Below are 23562 nucleotides of genomic sequence, written 5' to 3'. Positions count from 1 at the left end.
CCTCCATGATGCATCTGAGGCCAACTCTTGAGTTGAAGACCTCCTTAAGGAATTCCAAGAGCGAAAAATAAAAATTATAAAATAAAAAATTAAAATTAAAAATTAAAATTAAAAAAAATTAAAAATTAAAAATTAAAAAATTAAAAAATAAAAATAAAAAATAAAAAATAAAATAAAAAATAAAAAATAAAAGATAAAATAAAAATAAAAATAAAAGAGAAAAAAGAAAAATAAAAGATCCCTGGGTGAAAACCTCCCTTGAGGCGCCCCGGGCAAGCAGACAGGTTTAAAACCTTTCTTGAAGCCGCCTGTGTGTCCTCCGAATAAGAAGAAAACAAAAAACAAAAAGAATACCATGATAGGGAACTCCAACCTGTCCATTAATAAATTCTGTCATTTTGCAAGTTTTTGAAGACAGTGGCAAATGCAGAGCTACAGGGACAGCATGCTCAAGTTTCATTCCATTTCTCCCTCCATCCAGGTCAACAATGTCCCTACCAATCATATCCATTGTCAGGCCTCAAAAACCAGTTGTTTTAGCATTTTTTGGTTTGCTATAGGGGATGTCCTAAAATGCTACAAGAAAGGGGACCCGATGAAAAAATCATCATGCATGCATGTTCTAGGTTGATTAGGGACCCTACACTTCATCAAACCACTCACCCATCATCCATGCATCCCTGATTCAAATCACCATACCCATGCCTAGCTTTGTCTCATTCAAAAAATATAGGAAAATTTCAAAAAAAATACTAAAATAAAATAAAAAAACTGAGGAGATGTCCTCCATTGCCACAGCCCTTCACTACTCCATCAAGGCTCTGATATCATCCTCCAACCCTACACTACTTCCCAGCATCCCTCTGAAGAAAAAAAAAAGGGACAAAAGGAGTTGCTAAAGGATCTCTAGTAGCAGCCTGTGCCACTACTGCAACCAGCCTGAAACTCAGTTTGTCTGCCCAACTAGAGTGAGGAGGAGTACCATCATCCATGGACACCTTGTTCTTCCTAGCAAGACTCCACAACAGCAGTAGCAGCAAAGAGATATCAAGCACGTGCACACGTGAACATAACAAATAGTCGGCCATATAGAAGCAAAAAGAAATACACAGAAAAAGGGCAAGGAGGCACTTCCCTGAGCAGCAGCACAGAAGTCAAATACTCCAACATGCACCAATCAGCAAAAGGTAGGCACAGGTATGGTAACTTACTCAGCTCTTCCCTAGGTACGATATGATGAAAAATGTGTAAATGTCGAAGAAAGGTCTTTCTTAGAAGTTGGAGGTGGCTAGTTAACTTGGCCACCCTCAGTTCGTGATCAAAAAGTGATCTTTCAATCAGCATGCCACATAAGGATGTCACATCAGTGAGAATCAATTAAAAGGGTTGCTGAATCAGTTAACAGGGAGTGGGTGATGATTACGAGGAGCTATTGCATGATCACTAATGGTGGGCCAACGGTCCAAATTAGGAAAACTCGTACCACTGCCAGCCAGCACAGCACTCCGAGCCTTGACCTTAAATAGCATAAAACCCCAAACTTTCATGCATTCTTCGCTCATTTCAAAATCAAGGAGATAGGGACCAGTTTGGGAAGTCATCGCAAATTTTAAACCCTGCTCTGGAAACCCTACAGGGGGCAGCTACAAGAAGCACAGAGAGCTACAGGAAGCTACAAGAAACACTGAAATTCCACAGGAATTCTGCAAGGGTGTGCCTAAGGTCAACTTGATCCTCAATTGTCATAATCCCAGGAATTACAGTGAGAAGTGATCTATCTCTCTTTTGTCCATGGTTTGCATCACTAATACACTCTAAATTGTCTTAGTAATTACAGTAAGCATGTGTATTAAAAAGAGCTTGGGGCTTAAAAAGAAAAAAAAAGAAAAAAATTGGCTATAAGGAGTTGTAGTAATTGCAGTCATCACTAAAATTTTAGCTCTCAACTACCCTGAAATTCATACTAAAGCTATCCTAGAAAAGCTCATGCACTTAGTTGAAACCAGAAAAGAAAATGGGAGGGGGATTCAATAGGAGAGAGCCCACAGATACATCGAGAATTCACCTTCATCCCCCTATGGTAGACATTTTCAGGAGGCATCACTGGTTAGGCTTCTTTGAGTTGCTCAAGGGATATGATGATGATATAACTTATGAGTTTTCCATGGCACTAAACCCTCAAGCAAGAACAAGTGCTACCACTGTGGTGAGAGGGTTATCCATTACCATCAATCCTGAGGTGATCAGCAGAGTGACAACACTTCCTCTAGGGGTCCAATGGAGAAAGGAAGACAAGGCCAGCAATACCCTTGCTAAGAAAAATTTCTTCACCAATGATGAGAGACCAATTGAAGACAAAAATGGAGTCAGAAGGGAGAGTCTTCCTATCCCTGGGATGAGGTAGCCTACCACATCCTTAAATTCATTTCTTGTGAAGGGAGACTGAGTGTAGTCTATGGCTACCAATTCAGGTTGCTCCATGAATTAAGATTTCGAACCAGGTTGCCCATAGCCCAAAGACTAAGTGTGCCCTATTTTCTCCTACAATTAATCATAGACATGAGCCAAAAGGTGAAAGAGAGAAAGCAACAACAGTTAGCACACCATGGTCTCATCAAGCTAATAGTAGAGGATGCTTTCAGTAGATCAAGAGGCCATGTCCTCTGTTTCACATTCAGATATATGGACAGAGAAGCCTTCCTTGAGACCAAAGTCCTTGCACTTGGTGAGAACCTAGCCTCAAGTGTTAAAGAAGAGGAAGGAAGAAGAGGAAAGAAAGAATTGGGAAGAGATAGAGAAAAATGCAGGGTTCTATCCTCAAGAAGAGACACCATCCACAGAAGCTTGGGATGTCAAAGAGACCACCAAGGCTATGAAGGATATGGATATAGATGACTAGGTTGCTAAGAGGATGAGCAACAGTTTCAGTAGGGGATGATAATGAGGCTCATCAATAGGTAAACTATATGGGTCACAATGCCACTCTCCAGCTTATTAAATTGTCTTTTCTCACATTTATTTACAGATTTTATTATATTTTGCTTAGTGAGAAGAGTAAAAGTAAGTTACTATGTCCTATGGCCTAATGTGTGTTAAATGCAGGAAATTGGAGCAATTTTGAGTTGACTTGAGTGCAGGGACTCGGAGTAGGCAAGCAAGAGAGATTCTAGGAAGTGGTCTCCCTCCTTAACTCCTCAAATCAGTCGAAGATTCTCCCCCTCTATCTCATCAGCTCGGTGTCACTAGCAGCCAAGCAAGCCGAGTTCATTGGCAACCAAGCTAGTGCCAGTCAAGGAAAAGTTATTCTTGAGTTAGGGAGCCAAGTATCCCTATTTTCTAGGGAGTTGTTGGTAGCTCCAATTTTGTATAAATAAGCAAGCTAAGGGACTCATTAGGATTCGAAGTTTTATTGTAGCCAAGAGGCCATTAAGCTGAAGCACATTTGACTGTTATTGTTATGATGTATTTGACATTTTTATGATAATGAGAAATTATGTTTTGATCCAGCACTGAGTTGACTCAGAGGGCTGAAGCTCTTGGGTTAGGGCCCAACCCTAGCAGCAAAAGTTCCTCTCTTTTGTATTTGTAGGAATTTACAGGGTAAGTTCCTCAGACAGAACACCAAAGGACACCGCTCACAAACAGATCACAGATCAATACACCAATATTTTGACGTGGTTAAAACCCTTAAAGAGGGAAACAGTCCACGGCCTGAGCCAACGCGGCCACTTCAGGCAATTTATTAATAAAAGAATGAAAATTTACATATGCTTCTCTCATAGACGGATTACCCTACAAATGACCCTCCATGCTCTTTAAATAGATATCATGGACCAATCGGGTGTTAAGCCACGGATCAAGTGTCGGTAATACCGAGGAGAGAATAAACCGTCGGATCACTACATATCATGACCATCGGATTGTAAGTTACAAAATGTACATAGTAAAGAAACACACTTTACCTAACTCTATACCTAACTCTATGCTAGACCAAGTTGTACTTAACTATTTCCTATGTGTCAGAATATCCTAACAGTATCTGTATTCTTAGCTTAGGATGTTGAATAATTGCTGAAGTTTATTTCTGTTTTTTGTTTAGCTTTGAAAGTTGATCAAGTTATTGCTTATCCATGCTTTCATTAGCTTAAAGAGTAGATTAGTGTTGCAGTCTAGTGAAGGAAAATATACCAGAAAAGCTTGTGACAATGACCCCTATCCCATCTCCCTTATGGGATCATGATTAGGGGACCCCACTCTCATAGCCCAAAAACAGAGTTTTTCTTTTGTTTATTGCCTAGATTAAGTCTCATTCTTAGCTAGATCACTATTTATGATTCCTTGGCAATATTTGCAGTTGTTATTCTGCTTCTTAAGGTTGTTGTAGCTTAGAAGGTAGTCCATTTCACAGATCTAGTCCTTAACAATAGTTAGATCAGATTTTCTAAATTCAACTCATCTTTTCCATGTTGACATGCAATAATTTGTAAATGCAAAGAGAGACAGGTTTTATTGCAGGGATTGTTGATCTGCAGGAAGGGACTCCTCCAACCAACTCCACCTAGGTCTTCTCCACCTTTTGTTGATGCATACCAACCCATATTCCGAACCTCTGTTTTCCAGCCACCATGAGCAAGTTGTCTTAGGCAAATCTGGGCTTCTTGAGTGTTGGGCTTGGCCTTGGGTGATGTTCACCTTCCCTACACCTTCCACAACTGTCATGCACCTTTCCAACACTTCATCCCACCATTCTTTTCCTCCAAAACCTCTCAACCAACTTCTTGTAGCAGTTCAGGACATCCTGTAGCAAACCTATAGCAGCATGTTTTGACCCTGTTTTGACCTGCAATGATAGCCTAGCCCAATTTAGGAGTAGGTTAACCCCTCAACTTGGACTCCATGACCAGAAGTGCCACCTAGACCAATCCCTTCACTCCTTTCCTTCCTGCAAGATCAGATAGCATTAGCTCTTTTATTTCTAAGTTTAGCAATTAGAACTTCATCTATTCTGCAAGTGTGAATGAGATAGTTAATGCATGCATGTTTGACTTATGAAATGATAGAGTAAGCTTCCATTTTCAAGCAACCCTGATAGCTAGGTGATCAAGTACAAGATTAGCATAGTTTCCTTTCTGTAGGTGATTTGTGTCATTTCATAGCATTTACAAGTTGGCAACTTTCATTTCCTGGTTTTACAAGCATTTACCTTCTCTGCACTAGAAATAGCTTTACATTCCACTGCCAGTGGTCAAACTCCCTTTAGTTCATTAAAGGAATGGTCTGGAACCTTAATGGTCAAGTGCCCCAGTTGAGAAGTGACATGAGAAGAATGGTGCATCCGCTGTGTATATAGCACTGTCACCTCCAAGTTTGTATGAAGCCTCAGGTTGATAAAGTAAAGTCGGTGGCCCTAGGAGTTGCGCAGTCTTGTTGCAATATTGAGGCTAATCAATCATGTCAAAGTTCTAAAGCACCATCAATAATCCAAGCCAATATGCTCACTAAGTCAAGCCAACAAACCAAATCTTGTCAAACCTTTGCAATTGTTATCAAATATTGTCATATACTAGCTTCAAATCAAAATGACACATTGATATGCATATTTCGGTCACCTAAAAATACAAGTTTAGTCAACACATTCACATTCTCTATAGTAAGTCAAACATTTAAACTTCCCTGCTCATAGAAATTTCTATTGTCTGCTCCATATTTGTAGGATTGTCATAGTCCTGGTGCATTCCTAATTTTATGCATAAAGTTTCAGTTTTGTGACCTACAGGCATAACCGCACCCATAGGTTTTCTTTCGTGCGGTTGGGAGGTCTATAACTACACTCTGAAACCCTCTTCTGTGTAGTTGGGGATTAAACTAAGAGAAACCCTCTCTTCTCAAACCAGAACTTGCTACAGACTAACAACCTCTGATATTTGTCTATTTATGTCAAAAATCTTACTTAAAGAATATTCGTATACATATAATGCAAATGATAATAGGTGTAGGGATCTTATGGAGAGTTTCTCCCTCTAAATGGGAAGTCAATTCAGTCATCATCATTCAAGTCATCAACATGTCTATCATAATGCTATCATGCATCAACAAAAATATTAGATCATAAAATCAAACTATATCAGGGTCTAAAACATATATCCATCATGGTCATAACATGTTAGAATCAGCTACATCATCACATAAGAACATCACATCAAATTTTCATCAAGAGTTAGAATCATATGATTAGGGCAGCTAACTGGTGTATCATCATACTTCAATGATTATAATCAATACATCACTTCTTTATCATTAACCATCAAGTCAAGGCATCCAATTTTACCATATTGTCAAAGTTACTAAGCCAAGGTCAACAAGGAGATCTTGAGCAATAATCATATTGTTACATTTTTATCATCAAGGTTACCATGCTTGTTACAAGCATTATCAAGCTATAATATATAAGAATCAATGTGCTAGTATGAAATCCTAAAATGAAAAATGCTTGCCAAATATCAAGTATACCAATATATCAAAAAATCAATGTTTCTAAGTAGTTTTACCATGACTCAATACCAAGTGCACCATCTCATCATAAGTAACATGAATCAAACTTACGTTCATATGCATGCATGAGCCATTTGTGAAGGTGATATTCTCATCATACCTTAGGGCTTACCTTGCCATTCAATATTGCAGTTGAATAATACATCATATATACCTTGTAGTATTTAGATACATGTGCACCTTGACATTGGCAGCTAGAGCACTTTGACAACATTTCATCAGGTGCCTCTTTTCCTTTTCCAACACTAGCTCTTCTCTTCTTGCATTAGCCATATTTTCCTGCACCTCAGATGATTCTCAAGAAGGATCCACTTATCACATCTCATCAAGAGGTTAGAAGTATCTCAAATCTTTGTCATAATCTAGGGTTTCTTCCAAACCTTAACCTCATAATATCCATCAAACCCTAACAGTCAAATTGCCTAGGGTTTTCTTCAAACCCTAGCATTCTTTTAAGTCTCCACCATCTTGTCTTGCTTCCAACAAAGGTGTCTTCATAGGGGTGATCTTCAATGACTTTTCTTCAGCCCAGCTCTGATACCATGTTAATTTTCTTTAGGGCTATATTGTTCTTTGCTTTGATAATTGCATTTCATCATTTACATATAGAATTCACCCCATAGCATCATAACATTATTCAGATTTACAACATTATTCAACAGCATATGCAATTATATAGAAAGAACAACATCATCATCAATGCAGCGGAACATAAAGGAACAATAGAAGAAAAGCATTCACACATAGAGACACCAAGATTGGTTGGAGACCGAGGCAAAACCCACTACGGGGAAAACCCTTTCAAATTCTTCTTCTTATTAGATTGTCATTAAATGATTCAGCAAAAGAGAGTACAATGATTCATATCTTCATCCATACAACTATCCAACAAAAATCAACTAAACAACATCTGTTAGGATATTCCGACACATAGGAAATAGTTAACTACAACTTGGTCTAGTATAGAGTTAGGTATAGCGTTAGATAAAGTGTGTTTCTTTACCGTTGTACATTTTGTAACTTACAATCCGACGGTCACGATATGTAGTGATCCGATGGTTCATTCTCTCCTCGGTATTACCGACACTTGATCCGTGGCTTGACACCCGATTGGTCCATGAATTCTATTTAAAGCGCATGGAGGGTCATTTGTAGTGTAATCCGTGCATGAGAGAAACATATGTAAATTTTCATTCTTTTATTAATAAATTGCCTGAAGTGGCCGCGTTGGCTCAGGCCGTGGACTGTTTCCCTCTTTGAGGGTTTTAACCACGTCAAAATACTGGTGTATTGATCTGCAATCTGGTTGTGAGCGGTGTCCTTTTGGTGTTCTGTCTGAGGAACTTACCCTGTAAATTCCTACATGGTATCAGAGCTATTTGAGGGCCGCGTCCGTTGGTGATCCAAATCTGAAGCCGGTAGAACTGCATCCGACTGCCGTTTCCTAGATCTGTTGTTTCTGACTTCTTTCGGGCCGAGAGGACTGCTCTGTTGTGTTGGGAGCATCTGTTCCAGTGAGGAACCCCTTTCGTTTCACGCGAAAAGGTTTTAAGTAGCCCTAGCTGCGTCATTTTTAAGATCTGGAGGTATACAGTGTTTATTTGCAGTTTACTGTTATTTTCTCTCTGTTTATTTCGGTTTCGGTTTATTTAGCTTTTTTTATTACCGGATCTATACCTTTCATTTTTGCGTATGCTCTTTGCCCTGCGACTCTGTGCGATCTGGAAAATCAGAAACAGAAAGGAAGGATTTTTCTCATGCGTATGCTCTTTTCCCTGTGCCTTAGGGTGATCTCGGAAAATCAAAAACATTGAGGAAAATATTTAGTTTCCGGCCAAAGCTAACTTTGAGGTTCATTTTTGAAAATATTTAGTTTTTCGGCTAAAGCTAACTTCGAGCCATAAGGTTCGTTTTCTTTGCATGTCCGTGTTGGGTTTTGTGTTTTTTGTTTTGTAGGGAAAAAGAGCTTTCTCAAAGCAAGCACGCAACCCAAAGCACCCCCCCTCTCTCTCTCTCTCAAATTTTTTGTATAGATCAATTGGTTCAAAGCTATTTTAAGAGAGTAGAGGTCTTGGGTTCAAGTCTCCATTTTGTGGGGGCGGACTTTTTCATTTCCGCACATTCCCGCACTTCGTCGGCAACTTCAACAACTTTTTTTCAAAAAGCCATAACTTCTTCATCCGGAAGCCGTTTTCAGAGCCGTTTTTTTTAAACCAGCCTAATTTTTCGAGATCTATCCATTGGAACACTTATTTTCAGCATCTTTAGCTTCAGTTTCCATTGAAATGGAAAGTCAATACCAAGTTACCCTTGACAGCACCAACTACTTCCAATGGTTGGCTTACATTGAGGATTTACTTAGAAATAAAGGTCTCTACAGAATAGCCTCAAGCCAAGAAAAGAAACCGAAGGATGAAGATAAGGCTGCTAAATTGGAAAATAGGCAAGATCAAGCACGTGGATTGATAGGGATGTCTATTTCTCCAGATCTTAGATTCCATATTGCAGAAATTGATACTCCTGATGAAGCAATGAAACAAATCAATAAAGTTTTTGGGATTAAAAATGAAATTAGAGCCCATCAACTTGAAAATGAGTTGCTTACATTGGACCCTAATAATTTTTCTTGCATTGAAGATTTCTTGTCCAAGTTCAAGACCCTTAGATATCTTTTGGAAGGTGTTAAAGTTAAGAAAGAAGATAGTAACATTATCTATTCCATTCTTACTAAGTTGGGCCCAGCCTACTCTGTGTTTGTTTCCACCTTCCATTCTAAAAGAGAAGCCTTCATTTCTCAAGGAACAGACTACAAGCCCCCTTCCTTTGACTCTTTTTGTGATTCTTTAATAAGAGAACAAGAAAAACTCTTACACCTTGGTCTTCTTAATCTTGGAAACTCTTCCAAGAAAGCGTTAGCCGCCCAGCAGCAACCAAATTCAAAGAATCCCAAGAAGTCATATCCTAAAAAGAATGGTCCTAAACCAAACAAGGGTCCTAAGCAATTTCAGCCCCAAAATGAAAAATCATTTCAACAAAATGATAAGACAAATAAAAACAAAGGGAAGAAGACTGATAGACATTGCAATTTTTGTAATCGAGATGGCCACTTAGTATCAAAATGCTTTAAGAAGATGGAAGCCTTGGAAGCAGCAATGAAGAAGCATAACATCCATTTGGGGCAATCTTCAACTTCAACTTCATCTTCAGGAATGGCACTTTCTGCATGTGGTTATCAAGCATCTCGGTCTGGCTATGCATTAAATGTATCTTCTTCTTCTCATTCTCATGAGTGGCTCATTGATTCTGGAGCTTCTTATCACATGGCCAAAAACAAAGCCATGTTTTCTTCTTTAAATGATTGTAACACCAAAAATATATATGTTGGTGATGATAGATCTCTTAATGTTGTAGGGACTAGAACTGTTCATCTAGACAATGGTCATTTTAATGATGTATTATGTGTTCCAACCTTATCCTGCAACCTTCTATCTGTATATCAGATAACTCATTCAGGTGAAGGTAAAATCGTTGAATTTTCACCTCATGATGTTGTAATCAAGGACTTAAGAGATCCTAAACAGATTTTGGCTACTGGCATTGCTAATGATTCTACAAGGTTGTATAAGTTTCACAACTTTGGGTCATCAAATCTTCCCTCAGTATTTGTTGCTCATAACGATGAAGTGAGCAAACTTTGGCATGAGCGATTTGGTCACTTAAACTATCGCTCCCTTCAGCATCTATGTAAAGAAAATATGGTGACAGGTCTTCCTATGGTATCTTGCAGAGATGGTGTTTGTTCCGGATGTGTACTCGGAAAACATCATCGGGACAGTTTTGAAAAACGTGCCTCTTGGCACGCCTCAGCCCCTTTACAGCTTGTGCACAGTGATTTATGTGGTCCACTTCCAGTTGTGTCATTCTCTGGCTGCAAGTATTTCTTAACTTTCATTGATGATTTCTCCAGACGCACTTGGGTATACTTCTTAAAACTCAAGAGTGAAGTATTTAACACTTTTTTGGCCTTCAAGGCCTTTGTTGAAAAACAATCTGGACATCAAATTCTTAAGTTAAGATCTGATAATGGCGGAGAATATGTTAAAAACACATTCATCAACTATTGCACTGAGAATGGAATTCAAATGCAACATATTGTTCCATATACTCCACAACAAAATGGTGTAGCTGAAAGGAAGAATCGCACCTTAAAGGAAATGGCTAATTGTATGCTACAATCTAAAGGACTTGGTCTTAGTTTTTGGGCAGAAGCAATTAACTGTGCAAATTACATAATAAATCGCACTCCTACTAAGGCTTTAAAGAATATCACTCCAGAAGAAGCATGGAGCTCAATCAAACCAGATGTAAGTCACTTTCGTGTTTTTGGAAGTGAAGCGTGGGCCCATATTCCAGATGAAAAGCATAAAGCTTTAGAACCTAAGAGTGAAAAATGTACTTTTGTTGGATATTCTGAAGATGTCAAAGGCTATAGACTTATTCCATTTAAGTCCAAAAATGTTATCATTAGAAGAGATGTAAAATTTGATGAAAATATATCGGCCTGCGAGCCTAGTCCGGCGGATGTGCCACCTCTCCCTATCTCTTCTACTTTTGAAAACATTTCTTCTTTAGATGATGAAAGTGAGGATGACAATCCTCCCCCGCCATCTCAGGATCCTCCTTCAGCTCCTCAACTTCCACAATGGGTTCGTGCTACTCGAGATGCAGCAGGTGATCTTGCCGGTGATCCTACAGATCAGCGACGTACACGTTCTCAGTTTGAGAGAGCCTCTTCCTTACTGGCTCAAGCTCCAGTAAATTATGATCCTGACACCTTTGCAGAAGCTTCAGGCCATCCAGATTGGGAAGCAGCTGTGAATGAAGAATATCATTCATTGTTGGTAAATGATACATGGGATCTTGTTCCTCTACCAAAGGGACGAAAACTTGTTAGATGCAAATGGGTTTACAGAACCAAGTATGGACCAGATGGGAAAGTTGATAAACATAAAGCTTGTCTTGTTGCTAAGGGTTTTTCACAGGTTGAAGGCATTGACTACACTGAAACCTTCTCCCCTGTTGCCAAAATGAACTCTATCCGCCTTGTTCTTTCCCTTGCTGCCTCTTTCAAATGGGAAATAGTTAAGTACAACTTGGTCAAGTATAGAGTTAGGTATAGAGTTAGGTAAAGTGTGTTTCTTTACCATTGTGCATTTTGTAACTTACAATCCGACGGTCACGATATGTAGTGATCCGACGATTCATTCTCTCCTCGGTATTACCGACACTTGATCCGTGGCTTGACACCCGATTGGTCCATGAATTCTATTTAAAGCGCATGGAGGGTCATTTGTAGTGTAATCCATGCATGAGAGAAACATATGTAAATTTTCATTCTTTTATTAATAAATTGCCTGAAGTGGCCGAGTTGACTCAGGCCGTGGACTGTTTCCCTCTTTGAGGGTTTTAACCACGTCAAAATACTGGTGTATTGATCTACGATCTGGTTGTGAGTGGTGTCCTTTTGGTGTTCTGTCTGAGGAACTTACCCTGTAAATTCCTACAACATCATGAGATAAACCCAATAACGTCAATAATCAAAACCCTGATTCAGAAGCTTACGATCAATTGTCACTGTTTGCAGTCAACTGTCGAACTTTGCGATCAACTGGCGAAATCTTCGGTTGACTGTAAAATTCAACCCTTAGATCCCAACCACAAGGATGACGTGATGTGTGGGCGGCTAAAAGGCTTCAGCCGCACGCATGAGCCTGCGGTTATAAACAAAAATTGCCTGTTACAAGCCTGTGGTTGTGACCCAAAACCCTAGACACATGTGCGTGCTTCGGACCCTGCAATTTTAGATCTGTGCGAGCCAATCTCCGCGAACTGCCTCGGACCTGTGTGAGCCAAAAGTTAAAACCAAAGAAAAGAATGGAAGAATGCTTCATGATCATGTGCAAATGAGGTTGAGGTCACTTGTATTTATAGACTTCCAAGGGTGTTTGATTTGCTTTAGGGCCGACCTGATCAAATGTGCATATGTGGGCTTTAATTCAAAAATACACTTTCCCTTTTCCAAATTGAGCACTTCAATAGTGAAAATTGGTCCTCATGAAAAGAGGAATCTCATCCCATGGTTGGAATTTGTCACTGAGCTGCCAAATTAACACTTTTGACTTAAATTTTGTCTTTGCATGTCGAGTATGGACCCTGATTTGCCACCTTTTGCCCCCATGTGCCAATTTGCATGTGTTTTGAGTCTTGACTACTTCCAAAAATTACCTTATGGAGAAAAGGACCTACCATCTTTATCCAATGTTTTGTTTAAGGCTAGTAGGCCACGTAACATGGATTCCAATGAGTTATCACTTGCCCAATTTGACCCTAGGATGTTACCTCTAGGTCTCCTTAAACCTAACCACTTTTGTGTTGGAAATGACATCAATTTTTGCTTGCATATGTAATGCCCTACTTGATTGATGGACTCTGGCATCTGGGTTTTGTCTAGCCAATTTTGTAGATGATTTATGACGTAAAGATTGTCTCTTTATGAAAATATTTGACCCTATTTTGCCACCTAGAAACCCCACGTCACTGGACCACCCTTCACTACCCTTATTTTACTGATGCCTTCATTTTTTGCAACAAATTCCACATTGCATGTCTATAATTTATTTTGAGCAATCTAAGACCAGGTTAGCTTTTTTCCTTCCAAGACCAAATGCTGGGAATGTGCATTGACATGAACTGTTGAAAAATGTGAGACTACCATGTTGAGAATTGCCTAATGAATACTACACTAAGGCCAAGGATGCATACAGACTCTATGACACATGACCATGTGGTAAGACATAGGTGCGCATGACATGGGTTGGACTAGTTCCTACCACTGCGGTCACCCTTACATAACCAGATGCTCCCATAAACCATGAGTTCCAAGGTGATCTACTACAAGTCCTCTAATCCTATACAAGACAAAATGAGCTAAGAGCAAGAACCAACGAGACAGAGCATGGCCAACCATGATAGACATAGGGAATGATGGAATCTTAATATAAAGACTCGCATGGCCTACAAGGCTTTAACTTGCACCCTTGGGCTTATAATAGTGTTATGTAAAGTGAAAAAAAGATATGTATGTACCATTGTTGAAATGAGGGGTAACAGGCCAAATTGATAAGATTCAAGCATAACCCAAGTAATAAAACAAGTTGAAAATGTGCAAGTTAAGCTCAAGATAGTGAAATATTTTTGTTCGTTATAATATTTTAATGCTTGAATTCGAAAATAATTTTTTGAATTTTTATGTTTTTATATTTTATAAAACATAAATTTTAAAAAAGGTTTTGGATTTTTAAATAGGTAGAGGTGAGGTGAGGTTTACCTTAACCTTACAAATTACCTCTTTCGGTGTTGAATTACGATAATAGCCCCTTATAAATTGGCCTTATATTTTGGACTAAGATGTGAGTTTGGAGTCGAAAAGATTAGCCTCCCTCACTTTAGCCTAAAATGATGTATCGGTGTCCATATTAAACTAAGAGTGTTTTCCTCTTGGAATACCACGGGCCAATGGATCAATTATGATATTAGGAGAGATCTTGAAACCCCCCATAAGAGTTAGTCCAACAATCAGATTTTGAAAGCCCTAACCCAACATAGAGAAAGTGAGGATTAGCGCCCTAGCCTTCCTCTTCCACATGACTATGTATCACCTCAATGGATTGATCCACGAGTTTTGTGTGACTTGGAAAAACCTGAAAAATCTTATGAAAAACATTTTTTAACAATGACTAAGAAGAAAGAGAAAAGAAGAACCAATCCACAAGACAAGTTGTTTGCACCAAAAGATGTTCTTATTATGGCATGATGATCTGAATGAGGCTCTAGCCTTACATAATTTTATTTCTAATGGCTAGTTTGAAACCCTCTCCCAGAAAGATTGATTTGACTTGTCATCCAATGCCTGAAGACTAAGTCTTTACAACAAGGAATTAATTTTTCACATGAGAAAATGCCCTTATGAGGGGTTCAACTTGCCCTTTTAGGCCAAATGGCTAGCATAGAACGCTTGATTTTGCTTGGAAGAGGCTCGATCTAGCTTGCTTTGACTTGATTTGGCTGAAAGGAAGTTTTTTTGCTTGGATAAGAGGCCCACTCAAACTTCAACAACTATGTTTTTTCCACTGGAGATCCAACATTCGCTTGGAGTCCCTTTTTACATCTTCAATGTTAGGCCCAACGGCTAGATTTCAGCAGTCAACTTGGTCCATTTGCTTAACTTGTAAGGCTTTTTTTCCCTTTTGTTTGAAAACCTGACTTCATTGAGTAAATTGGCCTTTTTCTTTATTGACTTAGCCCCAATGGCTAGTTTAACCACTTAAAAACCCCTTCAAAGCTCACACATGTTGACCAACCTCACAAAAAGAGAGTCAATATGCTAAATCTCCAATGCCTTGCATTTTTTGAGGATTTTAAAACATGGGTTAGCTTGGAATAATTTTCTAAATGAATTTTGATGTAAGACATGCCCCATTCCACAACTATAGACCTCAATATGACCAGATAAGCCCATATGTGCCACAAAAGAGGGCACAATTGCCTTTGACAAGGGATATATCCTCGATGCCTTCACATTTTTACAAAATTTCCACATGGTAAGGCAAGTACATATTATGCTGAGCAATTTGAGACTTTGTTGCCTTTTGACCCTCGGGATCCTGTGCATTGGGATCCCTGAACTGCCTCAGGAAAGTTAAAATGTTGTGAACTGTGAGACTGCCATGTTGAGAATTGTAAAATGACAATGCAGCAAGGCCAAAGAATGCAGACAAACTCTATGTCACATGACCATGTGGAAATGACATAGATATGCTTAAGATGTGGGTTGTACTAGCCCTACATAGTGCGATTACCCCTACAAAACCAGTAGCTCCTCTAAACCACATGTCCAGGTAGGTCCATCCTAAGCCCTCCAATCCTATACAGGATAAAAGGACCTAAAAATGGAATCTAATAGGACCAGGCATGGCCAACTATAATAGACCTAGGATACCATAACACATAACATCACATTGCCTACAAGGCTTTGACTCGCATTCTTTAGGCTTACAATGGTGTTACCAAATGAAAAAATTGCATATAGGTACTCCTGCTAAAAGAGGGGCAACAGGGCCATCTAGACAGACTGGGTGAAAAATAGAAGTCAAACCCTACAAGATATTTGTTGTATGAATAATGCTCTAATAGCAATTGAAATGAACCAAAGATGGGGCAAGGTGAGGAGATTTTAAAAGAGATCCTAATATCATAATATGTGAAGGAGGACACAAGGAACATGCTCAAGAAAACACAACATGGTATTTCATAACTGTGGGCATGTGGCCCTGTAGGTACACTTGAAGAGAAAATGTGCTTGCTTGCAAGAACAGATGGCCTTTTACAGATGAAGGCCTTTTTTAGAGAGAGGACACCTTACATGACCAACAAAGGAATCTCTAGGGGAGTTACAAATTACAAGTAACATCTGACATTACACTGCACTAAATGGTCTGGATCACATTCATACAAAGTGCAGACAATTTCCTCTGAAGGAGAAAATGATAAGCATCGCAGGTGTTGACTGTTCATCAAGTGTTGTAAATCTGAGTTTCATCCTTAGAGCTTTTGTCTTGTTTGTTCTCTTTAGTGGATTCTAGTTTTAGCAGAGTCCAACACTTGGTGGAATATAATTCCCTTACAGGTGTCACTCCTCTAGAGATTCCTGTGTCAATTACATGAGGTGTCTGTCTAAGATTTGCTTTCATCAATAGAAGGCCCTCTATTCTTGCAAACAAGAGTACATTTTCTCTAAAGTGTGCCTATAGGCCCTTAAATAACGACATATCATGTTGTGTTTCTGTTTAGATTTCCTCACCTTGCTCCATCTTTAGTCCATATCAAAAACGAAATGTAGAGCAAATAGACAAAGTTCATTGAGATAAATTCCATCAAAAAGGCAGGGATAGAAATAGCTTCAACAAGCAAAAAATTGGCAATAGCAGTTTGGATGGCAGATAGAAGAAGACATCAATGTACCCTTGGTCATAGCTTCCAACATTTAAGTAATTTCAACAATGGAAATCCTCAACATGTAAATGCATCAAGCCTAGTGAAAGTGAAACAGATGTGAAATACTAAACACACAAATATACAATATTTAGTTGGAGGCTACAATAGTGAGGAAAGAATGGAAATGCTAAGCTGTGATAATAAGGCACAATGCTTTGATAACAGCGAAAAAGTTCTTGATACCAGTCCTATAACAAACAACAAAACTCAGAAGGCCACAAGGCCTTAAATTTAATTATTTGATGAAATGCCAAAGGTGTATTGATTCATGGGTGAGGTCGATGCAGTTTCAAGCCATTCACCAGTGTTCCATTCCAGCTGCAGTCTACCCTACCCAATGGCATGAGTTCAAATGGAGCAACTCCAGGTTTAAATCCTGGGCAATTTGGCAGAACATATATGATATACGGTACCCCTCATACCTAGTTTCTAAAACATTACCAAGGTATGTTCAAACAAATACTCACAATGCATGTTCAAACCAATACTCACAATGCATGTTCAAACAAATACTCACATGAGATGTGACAGGCTAAGGAATAGCAGCAATATTAGAACAACTAAATCCTCCAACTACACTGAATCTATCCACCAGGGTGCTCGAACTTCGAGGCATTGAGTATTATATATGCAATCCCCAGGCCTCAAATGCTGCTGAAATGTTCTTTTCCTTGGTTTACAAATGCTGTGGAGTTATCAATGTAGCTAAACTATAGGGAGTGGAACTAATTAAATCTACTCTACAGACATAGTTTGGGGACTCTGTAGGTCAAGTCATCCAATACACAGACTGTCCCTTGGCTCTCCAGGCTGAGCTCCTCAGAAAAAATCTCACATTTGCAGGGGAGTAGTCATACTCCTGAAAGTACATCACATTTGCATAAATTAAAACCCACTGCTGAAAGTAAATCACACCATTCAAAGAAAGAAAGCTATGCAACAGAAAGTAAGAAATCTATCTACTGCACGCTTAATTTAATCAGCACAGCAAGTTTAAATACTGTCATATAATAGAAAAAGTAATTTATTAAATCATATGAGGTTACTAAATCATGTAAATACGTTAAGGATAACATAGTTGTATATGTACCAATTATCGTTCCGTGAAGTAAACCATAAGACAATGGCGTAACTGACAGCTCAAGCTGCTCCTTTAGAAACAGAAAAACATGACCAGCAAGCTCATCGGTGTCCCCATCCAATCCACTGAATGAAAATATATTCTTACTGACATACAAAGCTGTATATCTCCTGAAACGGAGATGCACGTGTCAATGTATTTTCACAAGAGAATTATGCAAGAGTGTCTAAGAAGGTGAATTCATAAACCACAAGAATGCCCTACATTATCACCTGATTACTTTTGAATATATGTATTAAAGCAAATAAAATCATGAAAATACAATTCTCAATCTTTTCCTTTAGTGACAACAGATGATGGTAAATAGATCAGTATGACACCTAAGACCACTGCAAGGCAATCATTTAAATCCATTTGTTCTGATATGTAAATTTCAGAAACCTAAAAAACACACCAAAATATGACATATTAAGAAAAAGTTCATCAGGTAAACATAAACATGGACATAAACATCTTTTGTATTTATTATTTAGGCATTCAAATTGTCATATTGGGCAGAAGGATATGCTGGAAAAACCCTCTGACAATCATCCCTAAATGCCTGCATATTTACTATTCGAAAACAACTGCAGTTTATTGCCACAGATGCACACTACAGGCTAATATTAATTATTTATATTTTGCCTCTAGATCCGCACAATGCAATTATGCACTTCATCCAAACAGTGTACAAAGCTTTTACATTTAATATAAGAGTTCAGATACCATTGTAGTAAGATAAGATGGTTAGGGGTAGAAAGCAAAACCTCAAAAGTAGGCTAAGACAGCTGCAGTAAGTGCAATGAGTAAAAAAGCTTTTGTATCAATCTTAAGCAAGAGCTTCAGGCTTAATCACCAGCTGCTTATAAATCAACTTGCAAATTTTTCCATTCTATCTAGAGTACTAGATAGTAAACAGATGCACTTTTCTGACAAACAAGGGCAAACATGAACTAAAAACATGAATGTTGTGAATCTCCTCCCTCTGCAAACTGAGGTATGAACTTCTGTGACTAAATATCAAGTATGCATAAGCTTAATTACCACAGATATGTGGTTTATTATTTCCTTCAAACCCACACCTACTGGTGTTAATGGATACGTATATATATAAAATGGAAAAATATCCACAATAGCATATAGAGTCTAAACTCTAGACACATATAGCCAGTTAAAATACCCTTTCTCTATATTTACTCTTTGAAAAATTTTAATTTAAATCCCTACAATGGATGATCCCATCTGCTATTTATGTAGTCTTGTTACACATTTCATACTACATTGGTTACTACAGGCCAGAGTTCTTCAAAAGATGAACACAAGAATGCAATGAAAGTTTCTAAGCTTGACAGCAATAGCAAAACAGGGACATAAGTATTTTATACAGTACTCAACTACAAAATGAGGCAAAAAGAAAATCTCACCGTTTGCTTGAGCCTCGTCCAATTGGTCCTGGCCATCGCTTTTTCATGTCCACCGAAGGCCATCTCTTACTTAGTGCAACTTGCCACAAGGATTCACCCCGAAATAAATCAGCACAGCGCTTCTGGACACATGATGCAGCAGCCCAATCAGAGGTAGGCAACCTCACAAACACTTCAATAAGAAGATGATCAGGAAGCCTATCAAAACCACTCTCTTCAACTTCAGTACTCATGAATTCCTCTAGCCTTGCTGAATTTCTCAAGGAACTGGCTTCAGGTGTTTTAACGTTAAATATCTTTTCATCACAGCAGTCTGTGGGGATCTTATTCCTAGTTGAAACTGAAGAACAACTGTCATTAATCATACTATCACTAGCAGTTTCCATCATATCCACCTTCAACTGCTCTTCAATAAATCAAACAACCCTTATCTTGTACATAAATAATGATATGGCCCTATTACCTCTAGACAATTAGCACTGCAACTTATTCAACCCTGTCACCATTCAAAGAAGCTCAGCTCCCACAAACCAAAATTTATCCCCCCTTACTCAAAGTTATTTATGTAGGATGTGTGCTTAAATTGCAACTTCAAACTTATACTTTTTCAATTATTTTCCAGTACTTTCTCAAGCAACTGAACATAGTTTTTTGGATAACCTTTACAAGGATGCCTCAATTTAGCATGACAGATGTTTGTATTGTCTTGACTGTCTTCTATTTCGTTCCAGGTACAATTGCATACTATTGCCTACTTAAATAATCAAACACTTCAATATTGCTACCAAAACAGTTCTCCCCTCTTAAACCAACTTAAAACTCCAAGTATGATGAGACTTCCTACATCACCACAGACCACCAAACACAATTTTTCATTTTAGTATCTCAAAAATGTAAAGCAGAGACGGAAAAAACTCAATTGAATCCAAGCCAAAAGATTATTGACAATTAATGATGCAGTGTGCCTATCAATTTCAACCTTGCTACAGAGATGTAAAGATAAAAAATAATAATCTCAGACACATCAATGGCAAGCTACCATTGCCAAGTCTAAACTCAAATTTCAAGGGTGCCAAAAATGAGCATATTGAATTCAGTGGATATTACCAGGTTCCTCAGATTCTGTATCATAATTACAATGTACCAGGTTTACTTTGCTTTTATAAATTCCAAAAAGTAATAATAATGGTGACCATTATTGTAACTTCTCTATTGTTATTGTAACTATTTTACCAGAAGTGGGTAACCATTATTGCAACTTCTCTATTATCATTATAACTATTTGACCAGACTAGGATCACTCTACCCTGAATATTACAGAAAAAAAAATAAATGCAGAGAATAGGTGCATATGAAACAAATTTACATCATCAACTTCCACTGTTAGCTCAAATTCATATTATACATATCTTCTAGATTGTTTATATAATGGCTAATTTATTCTTCGAGAAAACATTTTGATGGGCCAAGGGTGAAACACTTGAATGATGTTATTGTCACCATACAGATAGATGGTAAAGCTCAAAATCAGTGATGTGCAATTCCTATGGAAAGGTGTCGGGCCAAGAGGTAACTCCTCAAATGAGATTATATTATTCATTTAGGCTGTTCATAGTTATATACATGAGGGAGTGACTGTTGAGTTTCATCTCCCGATGACTCTCCATTTTCTCTTATTATTTATTTACACTATTTACAGTTGTTCACCCAATCCCTATGATTAGGTGTCAACATCCCCCCCCCCCTTAATCTGAAGGGATGTTGGTGAGTCCAAGCATCGTTCTGAATCTTTCAAGCTTTTCTCTTCCAAGCGCTTTGGTGAAGATGTCTACAATCTGCTCATTAATGGAACAATGGCGAAGATGGATTGTTTTGGCCTCAACATGATGTCGAATCAGATGATATTTTGTATTGATGTGCTTCGTTCGATCATGGAACTTTGGGTTCTTGGCCAACTTTATTGCCGAGGTATTGTCAATCATGAGTGGAGTCGAATGTACTTGTTTTACCTGCAAATCTTCCAGAATTTTTCTGAGCCACACAATTTCTTTTGTTGCCTCAGCTGCGGCCACATATTTTGCCTCTATTTTGGAATCTGCTGAAACTGATTGTTTGCGTGATCTCCAGGAGATAGCTCCTGATCCAAGACTCATAGCATAACCAGAAGTAGATACCCCAATCTCTTTGTCTCCATCGAAGTCTGAATCAGAGTATCCAATCAAGTTGAAGTCGCCCACCTGTGTATACTTGAGTAAGTCTTGAGTTCCCTTCAAGTACTTCGATCTCTTTGTGTAGCAGACCAACGTCCCTCACAAGGCTTTTGCATAAACCTGGAGACGATTCCAACAGCAAACGAAATGTTTGGTCTAGTAGTAGTCAAGTAGTTGAGACTTCCTACAAGCTGTCTGTACTTTGTTGCATCCTCAAATTCTTTTCCTTCAATGGATGTGAGCTTTAAGTTTTGTTCCATTGGACTAGTCAGAGGATTGCATTCAACCATGCCAAAACTATTCAACAAATCTCCAATGCACTTCTTTTGAGAAAGGAATATGGACTTCGGATGTTGAGTTACTTCAATACCAAGATAGTAATGAACATAGCCCAAATCAGTCATTTCAAAACCTTTCCTCAATTCCTTCTTTATGGATACAATGTAGCTCTCATTGTTCCTTGTCATCAAAAGATCATCTATATATACCACAAGATATACAATTGTTTTGCCAACTTTCTTGACAAACAAAGTTGCATCATCAAGATCATAATGTTTGAAATTGAGTTTCAGAAGATGCTCAGTTAGTTTTTCATACCAGGCTCGCGGTGTTTGTTTGAGGCCATACAAGGATTTCACAAGTTTGCATACTTTATGTTTATGTCCTTTCACAACAAATCCTTCAGGCTTGGACATAAAAACATTCTCTTTTAGATCTCCATTCAAGAAAGCAATTTTTACATCCATTTGATGGACTTTCCAATCGTTCTGAGCTGCTAGGGCAAAGAGTGTCCGGATGGTAGCCCATTTTATTGTGGGAGCAAAAGTCTCCTCATAATCGACCCCTTCCTTCTGTGCAAAACCTTTTGCCACAAGCCTGGCTTTGTGCTTGTCAAGTGAACCATCAGCTTTATACTTGTTCTTGTAGACCCACTTGCAGCCAATTGGTTTGGTTCCCAATGGAGGATCAACTAGCTTCCAAGTGTCATTCTTTACCAAGGCATCATACTCGTTTTGCATTGCTTCTTTCCATTCATCATGAGAAGAAGGAAGTTGGTTCAATATCTGTAGACAAATTCAGTTCACAATCATAAGAAACATCCATATCAATAGGTGAATCACAATCATCTACATCACCTCCATTTTGTCGGGTTGAATTTCTAGTTCCTGTCTTTCCAACCTCATCAGGAGGAACACTTTCAAGTGTCTTTGTCAGCTACTTTGGGGGACCTTTCTGAGATGGTCCAGGCTGCTCAGTTGATTGGGTTGGGACTGAATCAAGAGTGAGTCTCCCAATTCTGTCAATCACATCACTCAAAGTGTCATCCGTTGTTGGAGTTTCATGCGGGGGAGAGAGTGCTTCATAAGAAGATTCCATAGGTTGATCTAGTATTGGAATCCCCCCTTCAAGATGTGGAATCTGATTATCAAATTCTTGAAATGCTTTTGCATTTGCGAATCTATCCAAGTGATCAAGTTGCCACTCAACAACATTGCCAGCTTTGGATGATTCAAGAAAGATTACACCTCTAGATACAACAAACTTTTTATTGACTTCATTATAGAGACAGTATGCTTTGGAGGTGTTTGAATACCCTAGGAAGATACACTTACAACTCCTTGCGCCAAGTTTGTTTCTATGTACCTTTGGTATCAAGGCATAACATGTGGAACCAAAGACCCTGAGATGCTTTACCGAAGGAATGTGCCCATACCACATTTCATAAGGAGTCTTGTTTCTAATAGCATTAGATGGACATCTATTCTTTACATATACAGCACAAAGAATTGCATCAGCCCAAAACATCAATTTTACATTCTTGAAAAACATCATGGAGCGCTCAATATTTAAGATTGTCATATTCATTCTTTCAGCCACTCCGTTCTGTTGGGGATTATAAGGCACAGTTGTTTGATGTTTGATCCCATGTTGGCGAAGATAGTTTTCAAATTCATTTGAAGTGTATTCTTTTCCATTATCGATGCGAATAGAGCCAATATGAGATTGTGCATCATTTTCAATCCATGTATGAAAGTTCTCGAATGTTTTAAAAGCATCAGATTGTTCTTCAATAAATAAACCCAACACATTCTGGTGTAGTCATCAATAAATGTCATCATATATTTATTTCCATTTGCAGAAG

General features: G+C 38.4%; 1 protein-coding gene across 5 annotated transcripts in view; it reads right to left on the bottom strand.

The window, feature by feature from the left end:
• LOC149178302 (uncharacterized) overlaps positions 1 to 23562 on the bottom strand; it is a 90229-nt gene that overhangs the window by 60794 nt on the left and 5873 nt on the right. For 2 of the 5 annotated variants that reach the window (XM_089420315.1, XM_089420314.1), the window contains exons 2-3: positions 19210 to 20049; positions 17756 to 17916 (exon numbers count right to left, since the gene is read on the bottom strand). In XM_089420315.1, coding sequence (XP_089276441.1) covers positions 17756 to 17916; positions 19210 to 19598 — 550 coding nt within the window. In that variant the 5' untranslated portion in view covers positions 19599 to 20049. The remainder of the gene's footprint in view (positions 1 to 17755; positions 17917 to 19209; positions 20050 to 23562) is intronic. The other 3 variants (XM_089420317.1, XM_089420316.1, XM_089420318.1) reach the window with 2 other exon arrangements.

Source organism: Pinus tabuliformis, chromosome 4_1, assembly GCF_031772625.1.
Source record: "Pinus tabuliformis cultivar Carrire ecotype Pingquan chromosome 4_1, CPIR1, whole genome shotgun sequence".
NCBI classification, from domain to species: Eukaryota; Viridiplantae; Streptophyta; class Pinopsida; order Pinales; family Pinaceae; genus Pinus; species Pinus tabuliformis.
The sequence above is the reverse complement of the archived record's forward strand: the minus strand, read 5'-3'. Positions and strand labels throughout refer to the sequence as shown.